The sequence below is a fragment of the Vigna unguiculata genome, chromosome 4 (genome assembly GCF_004118075.2).
Source record: "Vigna unguiculata cultivar IT97K-499-35 chromosome 4, ASM411807v1, whole genome shotgun sequence".
Classification (NCBI taxonomy): Eukaryota; Viridiplantae; Streptophyta; class Magnoliopsida; order Fabales; family Fabaceae; genus Vigna; species Vigna unguiculata.
The window spans coordinates 15674828-15687047 of NC_040282.1; the positions used below are offsets into that span (position 1 = coordinate 15674828).

The 12220-nt window shown below is 33.7% G+C and overlaps 1 protein-coding gene across 1 annotated transcript; it reads right to left on the bottom strand.

Moving 5' to 3' along the window:
- Positions 1-566: 566 nt before the first annotated feature.
- LOC114180380 (pentatricopeptide repeat-containing protein At4g35850, mitochondrial) lies at positions 567-7894 on the bottom strand. The gene is made up of 13 exons (XM_028066689.1): positions 7737-7894; positions 7420-7573; positions 7145-7307; positions 6407-6472; positions 6201-6298; positions 5742-5859; positions 5446-5655; positions 2721-2797; positions 2056-2149; positions 1702-1767; positions 1533-1612; positions 1338-1437; positions 567-925 (listed from the first exon to the last, which is right to left on the bottom strand). The coding sequence occupies exons 1-13, from the start codon at positions 7759-7761 to the stop codon at positions 836-838; spliced, it is 1341 nt and encodes a 446-aa protein (XP_027922490.1). The 5' UTR covers positions 7762-7894; the 3' UTR covers positions 567-835.
- Positions 7895-12220: the final 4326 nt, after the last annotated feature.

Here is a 12220-nt window from a genome sequence, read left to right on the forward strand (position 1 = left end):
TTTGTTTGTAGTTGAGTTATGTCAGTAGCTTACTCTTCTTTTATACTGTTTATATCTTTGAATTCTATGTGATGTGAACTATCAAATGAGATATTTTGTTTGATGGTTTAAACTCGTAACTGGGATGTTACACATTCTATTTCAAAATACTTCAATTTTTTTATAAAGATAAATTAGCCACTTAAAATTCCTTATTCTTATGGAAAAAGTTCGTTCAAACATAATCTTGGTAAACTACAACATAACAACGTAACATGGTCTTAGATACCTCAAATAATATAAAAGTAGCAAAATAAACAAGTCTAACACCTACAAAACCATTCAAACCTGGATGTCTAAATATACACTAGAGGAATAACAATTAATCACATCCAACCATGGATTCTAAAATTACACTAACCAAGCGTGAATAATAATGACTAATAAACAGTGCAGTTTTCAAGCTCTCAATCTCGATGATACTGTTCTCTAAGTTCTCAAAACAATACTATTAATGAAAGAATATGTAACATACTCTTCCTCACTAAGTAATGACATTTTCTTCCTTCTTGGGGTATCAATGGAGGTGAAGCAAACAATTATCAATGTAAATTACAATTTATAGCCAACTTTAGAGTCTGCAATGACATTGACATTGACATTGAAATAATAACTTAACATCAATGGTACCTCGTATTACAAAGAAATAATTATTTCAAAAAAGAAAACCTTGATCTATCAAATGTTGGAAAATGGTAAAAAGTGCTCTACATAATCTCCTAAAGTACAATGGGATCTACGTACCATGCCATACATGAATCAAACAAATAATTCTGATGACTTCAGTAGTATGACTTTAAGTTGGTCTGTTCCCGAATCTATTCATTCTGTCATATGTTTTAGAAACCATAAGAAGTCTTGGATCATCTTCAGGTATCTCTCGATCCTGCAATTTCACAAACAAAGTAGTGAGCATCATTGGTACATTCAATTGGAAGATATAGCTTGATTATAACATGTGTGACCATTAGAAAACAATTAAAAAAAGTGAATTCAATAAAAACTCAGTGTTCTCCTTTGCGTGCAAAATGATGAATCACTTCCAGTACTAAATATACTAGAGGAGTGTTGAACTCTTGGCAATGTGACAAAAAACAAGATTGTGCAAAAGGACCTGTTTAATGAAAGCGGATCACAGCTCATACTAATTAATATACCCAATCTAGATAAAACAAATTGCAACCTTTGGTGTATGATTCATAGCTTTTTAACACTAAGATGAATAATACAAACTATCAAGAAAAATTATTTCAAAGAACATAAAAGAACGTGATGGTCTACAGAGGCGAATAACTCACTTTTAAGCCTTGGTAATATGCTTCTACTGCAGGAAATGAAGGGTTAATTTTCCGAACTCGCATCATGTCCCATATGTAGTTAGCAGTGGTATATCCCCGGTCTACCATTTAAGAAATAAGAACAAAATACATATTATAAATTCCAGAGAACAAATAAAACTGTGTATCAAGCTAGTAATGAGATAAAGTTTCAATACCTTTTCTCCTGCAGCTACAAGCAGGAGCTCACTTCCCAATTTGCTATTCACAAAATAATTTCTTTCGTTCATCCTTACCTACATTTATAAAATAATATTTTAAGTCCTTAAACAGATCAGATAAATCACACTGTGACAAAGTTGATGACGAAGCTAAGATGACCTACCAGAATATCTTGAGCAATTTGCATTCCTTTCTCAGTGTACCCAGTCATTGCCCCTTCTGCAAGGGTCTGCAGTCACGTTAAGTCAATATGCATTTTATGCAAATTGTTTTAAAAAAAATCAATACGCAGCAGTGTTCAACGAGGTAAGGGTCAAACAAATTTTCAACTACATGTACCATGCGTTAGATGCATGACTAGAAAACTGGCACTTTTTACTTGTATGTGTCACACCACTGCCAGAAGGGTGTTTATCCATACTACTTACATCATCCTCAAGATCCTTTGAACAAGAATAATAAGCTTTGAGATACAATACTTGGCATTGAAAATCCTAAAAACACTTCAAAAACTCACCACAAAAAGTTCTGCAGCAATAGGCCTTCCCTCGTTTATGTGAGTCTCAAATGTTTGAAGAGCAAGGTCAATATCTCCTGCATGACAATAGCACCTGCATAATAAATGTAAACAGATAAACTGACTTCTTTTAATAATGCATCAGGAAAACAGATACCAGTACAATTAAACAGAAGGATCCATTCTAGAGCAAGAAAAAAGTTAGTTGAAGTTTTAGATTGAAAAACAGTGTGTTCATATATACATACATACATATATATATATATATATATATATATATATATATGCATCAATACTTTTTGGTTTGAACGAACTAAATGATATTGATATTGCAAATGGAACATTTTATCTAACCAAAGACATCATCCTTCAAAAGAATCAATGGAATCAAAGAAATTATTTACATGTTAACCACATTTATATAACTACTTTCCTAGGGACTTCTAACTTCCCTTTGATTTTAACTGTCAAATGCACAAACGGAAAATACCATTCATTTTTCATACTAGTAGGTAAGTTCCAGAAAGGGTAACAAGGAAAGGAGTTACTCGAGGAAAACGCCTATTCAACAACTTTCTCAGCATCAATACTTTCATTTTTGTAATTTGATTTCCTTTCCCTCAACTAGGGGCATTAGCAAAAAGAGGATATCCTTAATTGATTACCTGATTACTTGCATCATAATAAAGACATCAGGAGTTTTTCCATCCTTGTTGAGCATATCCAATAGTGTGTTCGTCAACTGCCACAATTAGAGCAAACATGCATATATTAAAAGATAAATTAAAAGAAAAAAGAAAAAAAATAGCAGCTTAGAAAATAAAATCAATTTGGAATAGGAAGTCAAAACAAAAAATGCCAAACAGTTCAGGTGCACGGAGAGAAAGAATTCATAAGTGATGGAACCACATACCATAACAAGTGAAGAAATAATGGTGCAAAAATATAAAAGTGAAGAAAGAAGGTGATCAAATTCAATTATTGAAGATTTCCGAAGCCTTTATTTTCAAGATGAACTCTACTTGTTTTGACAAACACATTAAAATGGCCTGTTTTGAAATACACACGAACCTGCAATCCATTGGAATTTCCTTTTCCAAGTTTTATAATACAGGGTGGTAGGAAGGGGGAGGTTACCATCACAAAAAACAAAAATTCAAATATGATATTCGGATGTGATACAACCTATCATCAACTAAATTGGCAGAAAACTTCCTTTAATAGCCATCCAGAAATTCCACTTATTTTACGTATTGGAATATAAATCTCTAGATAACATAAAGTAATGATGAAATTTATATGTTAATGTCGTACAACACATTATCTAAATAAATACAATTTGTGCATGCAAACAACTTCATAAAGCCTTCATAGAAATGAAACTATAAAAACTATAATGGTGTGTTTGGATGAGGCAATTCAAGAGGGTGATTCATTTATTTGGAGAATTTGAAATTCTTTGTAATGAAATGCTTTGTTTTGATAGAGAAATTAAAAAGCATTTAAAATGCATGCATTTTTCTGAAGTATTTCAATTAGCTACATTAGAAGAAATTCAAATACCCTCAAAAAATGTGGAATTTGAAATTCTTCTCACTCAACAGACTCGGCAAACCCGACAACCATGATAAGTTGGGCTGGTCAAACGATCCAGACAGATCGGACCAACCTGACCACACAGATGGGTCGGGCGGGCCCGACAACCTAGACAAACCAGGGTGACCTGATGACACATACGCGTTGGGTGGGCTTGACAACTCAAACAAGTTGGTCAAGCCCAACAACCCACACCGCCCGGGCAAGCCCAACAAACATGATGTGTCGAGTTGGCCCAACGACCCAAACGAACCAGGACGGCCCGATGACATCAACGGGTCTAGCAGGCCTGATGACCTAAACAGGAATGACGACCTAGACAAATCGGTTGAACTCGAAGAAAAAGACGGGCCGAACTGACCTGACAACCAAGACAGGTCAGTGGGTTCGATGACCCACATAAGTTTGCCAGGCCTGACGACCCAGACGAGTCAGGCAGGCCCAACGACCTAGACGAGCTCGACCGGTCCGACGACCTGGGTGATACCGACTGGCCCGACGACCTTGCCAGGTCGGGCTGGCCCATCGACACAGACATGTCGAGTGTGCCTGATGACACAAATGGGTCTGACTACCCAGATGGGTCGGACAGGCTTGACGACCTAGTGGGACCAAGTCGGGCCAACAACCTAGACGAGTTGGGTCGGGCTGGGTTGACGAACTTGACAGACATGACTGACCTGTATGGGCCGTTAGGCTAATCAAGCTTGTCTAGATCGTCAAGCCGACCCAACCTAGCCTGTTTGGGTTTTCCGGCCTAGCTGAGTCATCGGGTCAGCTCTATCCATTTGGGTCGTCAAGCCCGTTTTCAAATTTATCATGAACTCAACATAATTAAACCTAAAATAATATTGTTAAAATGAAATTTTATCTCACAAGAAATTCAATTATTTTATCTAAACAAAAAATTGAAATGTAAGGTATTTTAATTTCTTTATCTAAACAAGTTATTTAGAAAATAAAGGAAATTTAATTATAAGCAATTCAAATACAATGCATTTCAATTTCTCAACATTGTTGAAATGTTTCATCCAAACACAAGGTAAGGTTAACAAATTTCTTATGGCAATATTCTAACTCAACTTACTAGTGTCCAACGAGGCAATGAGAAAACATAATCTATTGGTTACCTTAAATCATATAACTATTATACATCTAATCCACATTTTCGGGTCAATACAGAGTGTAACAACAATAGAACTTTTAAAAGGGTTTCCGTAAAAAAGGAAGATTAATATGCACATTTGTTTAGCAGAAAATAAGATAATACCAATTTTTCTTGGTGGTAGTAACTAGGTAAGTCAATGAAAATGAAGGGTGTAAATATTATTTAAAAGAAATATACAGTAAAAAAATTAACCGAGAAAATGGATCCTGATCTGCAATGGACACGGTTAAATATTGTTTAGATATTGTTAAGATATTGTTAATCACAATATCAAATAATATCTTTTGTTTACTCTATTTATTTTTAGTTACTCTTTTTAGTTGTAGCTCTTTATTATAAATAGATTACCCTATGTGTGGTTTATACACAAGGGAGATTAATCTCAAATCCTATTTTGTCTATATTCAACAGACACCAACTTATGTCCATATTCAAATATCACATGCAACCAATTTTTACAGGACTTAATGCTGCTGATAATTAAATCCAACATCTTGAAGTCATATGGTTGAATGATTTCATTCCACATACAAACAAATGGCATTGGAATAATAAAGCAGAAGCATGGTAAAAAGAATTATTTAACAGCATTCAAACTTTAACATGCATGACATGACACTTAATACCTCAACATTTTTTAGGTCTGCAGCAGCATGAAATGCAGTGTGATAAGCTGTAAATGGTAGATTCAAAAACCCTCCACGCCTATGAATATATTCTGCTGTTGGTAGGTTGTATAATTCTTCATCAGTAACACCCATCATCACATTCTCAGCATTGGCACTGTTGGTTTCAACTGAAGACCACATCTTTGACTTCTCCACAAACTCAATGACCTTTTTCCACAGAATAAAAGTTTTAGACATCACTGGATAAATACAGCATATACGATTCCAAATAAAAAGATAGGTATGATAACTACTTTTGCAGAAAAATCATCAGCAAGAGGTGTCTTATTCTTGTGTGCAACTATAAGCCCAGCATAGCAGAACTTGTTCAATCCCAGACCAGCAGCTATCATATCACGGACAATTGCATACCTGGATCAATACATTTCAATAAATATAATTTAAATATTCCAAAAAAATAAAAATATATCTAAGTGACGAGTTGATGATGCTGATATACACTTTGTACTAAAAAACAGACAACTAGAAGAGCGAAACCTCCTACGTTACTCAAAAGACAAGGAAAAAAATTATCTTGTAGAAAATCAGGTTTTACTTGTTAGGCCATTAAGAGTAGAATTTCATAACACTGTTTTAAAATAAAACAACAAGCATTGTAAAAAACAGACAATGGAATTATAGAGAGAAGGAATTAAGGGCAAAAGTAATTTATAGTAAAGTATTAGATAGTGTAAGAAGTAGATGCAACATACACTCGGTCTATGCGTCCATCAGCAGCACAAGCATTTAGCAAGCAGATGTAGGTTTGTACATTAGGCTTTACTTCCATGCATTTCATTTCCTCCAAAATCTTCATTTCATACAAAAAACAAATAAATCATATATCTAAAGAGAAAGAAGCAATAAACACAAATAGTAATACTTCAAATCCTTGACTATAAGCAATAGTCATAAGTACCTGAATAGCCTTATTAGAGTTCTTGCATTTTCCACAAGTCGAAATCAGAAAGTTGTACAAAGTAACCTACGTCATCAACATGAAACAACTGTCATAGACCTACATAGAGGATATACAAATTACACATCAAAATGTTTTGTGGCCTAATGGCATCTGCTGATACAAACTACTAGACAAAATCATTATGGGACACACATTCAAGCTCCCAACAACCTTTTCATGCAAAAATGTGTACAAAAATAACAAAAGTATCTTCTGATCTACAATAGCACGGAAACGCAGAAAAGACTATACAGAATAAAAGAACCTCAAAACCTTCTTTTATCACTCAAGAGTGTCCATATTCTAAATTCTAAAAGTTATTATAAAAGGAAGAGACCCAGAAAATAAAAGTTCAACGCAGCAAACTAAAGATATCGAACTACAATACTTTCAAGTATAATCATTCCACTCTTATCCCTTCCCCTTGTTAATAAACACGGGGAAAGCAACAAAACTAGTTCAATATCTCAACTTCAGATCTCATTATATGCCAGTAGTACCAAATTGAATATCAAGCAATGATATCGATTTCTGCAAGGCGATGATCAACCTAAATTTGTTAAGCACCCCTTTCTCAGCATATAAATTCAAGTATTACATTCAATATCAATAGCTCCATTCCAACACCTCGTCACACCCAAAATGGAAAACTATTCAAGCAAAAATTATGAATAATGATATAAAAACAGTACATACATCAGGGAGCAAACCCATAGTTTTCATTTGGTCCACGAAGAAGAAAGCATCTTGCATCCTAGCTCCTTTCATAGTTCCAACAACAAGGGAATGGAAAGTGTCGCGCGTAGGTTTCACCCCATCAAGCATCATATCATGATACACATCTCTCAGCAAGAAATTCCTACCAAATAAACCCCTCATACAAAAATTCAAACTTGGCAAAATTCAAACAAATGGGATGCTCAAAATAATTAATTAACCCATTTTTTATTTAAAAAAAAAGGAGACAAAACCTTCTTTGTGCAGTGAGAGAGCCCAAAACAGTGTTGTACTCGGAAACGTTGTTTGCATAGTTTCTCTTGGCGTACTCTTCAGTGGAAACAGCGAAGAATCGGAGTCCAGAAACCCCATTCAGTGACCCGACACGCGCAGCATGACGTGATTGAACTACGGAAAGAGAAAAGAAAGAGAAACCGAGACTGTGAAAAAAGCTGCATAACGTGATCGAGCTATGGAAAGCGAAAAGAAAGAGAAAATGAGATTGTGAAAAAAAGTTTGTACAAGAAAATGAAGAAGTAGTAGAACACGGAGAAGAAGAAGAAGAAGATACCAATGAGAGATTGAAGGAACTTCATAGCAGAGAAGTGGAATGAATCACTTCAGAACAGGAGAGTTCCAATCTCTCTCTTGTTTCTTCCTAAAACCCTTGGATTTTGTTTGTCTTCGTTTTTGGGCTTTCGTTTGTTGTAAGGACTGTGTTTCGGGACAAGAGAAACTATTCTCGACATTTTCTTCCTGCGCCCCTCGTATTTTCTTTTACCACCCGTAATATAATAAAATGACTAAATTATTTTTGTCATTATATCCTTATTTATTTAATTCAAAATTATGTTTTGAATTACGTATTTGAAATAAAGTTTTGAACAATCCAATCAAGAATATGATTTTGGATAATTTGAAAAATCAGTTTAAATTGTATAATTTAGAGATCTTTTGAATTGTCTAATTCATAATTATTTAAATTATTTAATTGATTGACTAAATTACAAATTTCTAGAAATAAGAAATTCAAAATATATTTTTGAATATATGATTTTAAAACAAGTCAACAAAAAATAAAAGATAAAAAGTTATATTATATATAAATGAGGATAAATATCACTTTATAAATTAGTTTGGTGATAGTTAGACATAAAATCATTTTTCTAATAGGATTTATTCTCGTGAGGTTGATTGGGCTTACTTGTCACTCACTACCAAATATCATTGTTGAGCCAATAACAAAGTAGGAAAGAAAATTAATTCTTAAACCTAAAGGATTGACTTTCTAAACCCATTAACATCAAACCATGATGATAAATTTAATCTAGAAACAACAAAACCACGTGCAAATAAAAACGGAAGAAAAAACAAGTGAATCATTATATATCTCTCTTACATAGAGAAATGATCTTGAAATCACTCTAAGAAATCTCCGAGAAAAATGTTTTGTTTAAGCACACACACACTGAAATGACTTTCTAATTATACTTATAAGATCAACTCAAAAAGAAACTTTCATAAAATCCCAATCAACATAACACACTTCATAAACACATATAAGTCGTCAAACTTCATGAATCTTCAAGGAAAGGTGATCAATTCTTACACAACTCAAAGGAAAGTTGGATTCATCAAATCTTGGTCAACTCCAACAGCACCAACATTGTGTATTATTTGGACATGCAATCACTCCTAACTAAGACCCTAGGTATTCTTTGGAATGTAGTCATTCCTGGCTAAGATAAAGTATTGTTTGAAATGTAGTCACTTCTAACTAACCCACTAAGTATTATTTTAAACACAACAACTCTTGGCCAAAACCAAGTATTGTTTAAAACACATCCACTTCTAACTAACCCATTAAGTATTGTTTGAAACAGAGTCATTTTTAGCTAAAACACTCAAGTATTATTTGAAAATGCAATCACTCTTAGCTAACACCTTTGGTGCTCTTTGGAATGCAACCACTATTGGTTAACCCACTGAGTATTATTTTAAACACAAACTCGATGCATTCTTTGTGAACATCCCATGAGAAACTGACGCAACCTCTGTAAGCAAATCTTAAATTTTTAACGATAGTTAGAATCTAGAAAATCATCGTTTTTAAAAATTTTAATGACAATTTAAAACAGTCATGGATTCTCCAACCTTTTAATGACGTCTAATATAACGACAGTTAAAAAATCGTCTTTACAAGCCTTATTTAACTGTCATTATAAGCGTTTTTCATAATAGTGTCCTCTCACACACCTCAAACACCCACTTCAAAGCCTTTCCATGAGCACATCAATGATCTACTCATGGATGCTTGTTGCATGACTTTCTGGTGATGCCTTGCTCAAGGTTGATAATGACCATGGGTTCTATGGTGAAAGATAAGTATCATATTCAATAGTTTTGCAAGGAATCTATGATCCACTAAGGGTTGTCTTGATTTGGGACTAGTTTCCCTATGTTTGATCGTGTTTATATATTAGTAAAGAAATTTTGACCTAACTTTTTTTAAGTTGCACATCTTGTCTTGTCTTCATTCTTGGAGCTTCAAGTATTAGTACACTATCTTTTTCCAAGTACAACCCTTAACACCCACTACAAAAGAAAAGCTAAATTACGGAGGTTTTAATTTCGTTTGGCGGGGGTTTTTACCCTCCACAAAATAATTTGCAGGGGTTTTTCAAACCTCCACAGATAGCTTCCCCACAAGTTATTTGTGGAGGTTTTCTACAACCCCTGGTACCAGGTTTATATTGTGGAAGTTTTTTAATGGAGGGTTATAACCTCTCCTATTCATGACTATTATTTTGTGGAGGTTTAAAACCTCCTTTATTTCCATAAACCTATTTGAGAACTTTAGTTGAAGTAGATTCCTTGCAAAACTTTTGATTCTCAAAATCAACATATTAACATAAAAGCAATTTAAATTGAAACAATTACAACTTAATCCATACTTACTCAAAGTTCATAACACAATAAAATAGTTTCATCCTAAAAAACATCATCAACACCCTAAATGTTCCTACCACCAGATGATCCTCTTGTACCCATAGAAAACTCAGGTTCATTTGCATCACCGGTTTGCTGAAATTATAAAAGATAAATATTAGCTGCAAGAAGGACGTCAATCTCAAATCATGAAATCAACATGCATAATTTGGTATCGATGATTAAATCACACTGATACAATATAATTCTTGTATCAAAAGAAACCACTTGTGGAGCCTTCAATACATGCTCTTTGTTGCAGAATTGATTATGACAAGATGAGGTTTATAAACTCTACAATGACAAATTGGTTAACATCTTAATTATCGAGAAAAGTCAACTAAGAATATGAAGCAGAAAATTCTAAAGAAAATTCTATAATGACATATTATCTAACTGTATATAATGAGGATTTGTTATGCTTTTCTAGAAGTTAATGAAGTGCAAGAAACTGTATATAAGTTATAACCTATGAAGAGAACCAGAGAAGAAAGAGAACTAGAGAAGAAAGAGAACCAGAGAATAAAGAGTACACTTTTTATTATAGGTTTTTTATATATATGTCCTTCCTAACCTGAAATTGACAAGAGGAAGCAACATATAATCACCTTAAGAAAATAACATTAAGAAATCAAACATGAGTCAAGTATACATGCATTGAAAATAACTTTGAATATAAAAAATCATTACCTTTATTTTTGTTGTCAAGGTTGAATCAAGCGCAGCAGAACTGCCAGAATATTAAAAAGAAAGATTAGCCTACAGAATTAGAGATCATTTTCTCCAAAGTTCGGCCATATAACATTAATCTTCATGTACCCAACATTTTATCTAATTTTAGTTAACATTAACATTCTTATCACCTTTCCAACTTAAAGCCTCACCTTTCTTGAAGATGGACAATGATGATATTTAGTACATGTTCAAAGAGTGGGAGCAACAAAATGATTAGCTGATCCCTATTAGTAACAACTCGACACATTTCTACCATTGCGATGTATCTCCTATACAAAATTTAAAAACCATACAAAGAATGTAATGCATAAAGCAGAAAGATACTAGAAATTAGGAGAACATGACAATGAAGTAAAATTAAAGACCTCAGTCAAATGACTAACCTTCTTTGTATGTTATTTGAAGATGAAACAATGTCCTGCCGGACACACATACTGATGATTTCATCCACTTCCTGCCTTGACAGTTCATTTATGTCTCGGATCTACAGATGTGCGAATAAGGTGTTTTTTATACATCCATATTAAAAAGGCAATCACGTAGACAAAATCAAGTGTAGAAGATAAAGAGACAAGTTTCTTTGCATTTTCACCTTATTCAGTAATACAGATTTCTCCTCACCTGCCCTTTCAAGAGCAATTGTAATAGAAGAAAGAAGAGAATTGAGCAAGCTCAATGTAGGTTGTTGAAGTTCAACATAAGTAGGGTAACTGGACGAGGCATCTGAAGGTGAGACAGAAAATTACAAGAGAAAACAAAGCTGTTTAGAGGGAAAAAATGCACATACACTAGCTGAATGGGGAAAATAGTTCAAGGTCAATAAAAAACTGCCTGTTGAATATATAATATACCTGCAATCTCATGAATTTCTTTATGACTAGAAAATATAAGTAAGAGCTCAGGCTGTAGCACAAATTAAACATCAATAGTTCTGAATTCCTCTAACTCTGATAATTCATGAAGGCAATATCACCATAAGATTAGGATCAATAGTACTATGTATGCATAATGTCATATATTATTTCCCATAACCTAACATTAATTAAGGAAACTACAAAGTCACCTCAGGATATACTCTTGATTGAGCAAAACTAGGAATCTTTGAATCACGTGAGAAAAGAGCACGCATCATACCAAAGAGCCCTTGAACAAAACCATACTCGTCACTCTCTTCGTAAGGCCAAACCTAATAAAAATAAAAAATTTAAAGCAACAAAAAGAAACGACCATAGCTACATAAGTAGAATTCTGAAGCCTCTTGCAGCTAGAACTACGATGATGTCACCATTGTGCATGGAATAAAAGATCATGCTTTACCTTATATGTAAAAGG

Excerpts from the sequence above, each read along its gene's own strand:
- LOC114180380 (XM_028066689.1), bottom strand. The coding sequence starts at position 7,761 with ATGAAGTTCCTTCAATCTCTCATTG. Across the intron at positions 6,473-7,144 it reads CTATGGGTTTGCTCCCTGAT|GTTACTTTGTACAACTTTCT; the intron begins GTATGTACTGTT and ends TTGATGACGTAG. Across the intron at positions 5,656-5,741 it reads CTGATGATTTTTCTGCAAAA|GTCATTGAGTTTGTGGAGAA; the intron begins GTAGTTATCATA and ends CTGTGGAAAAAG.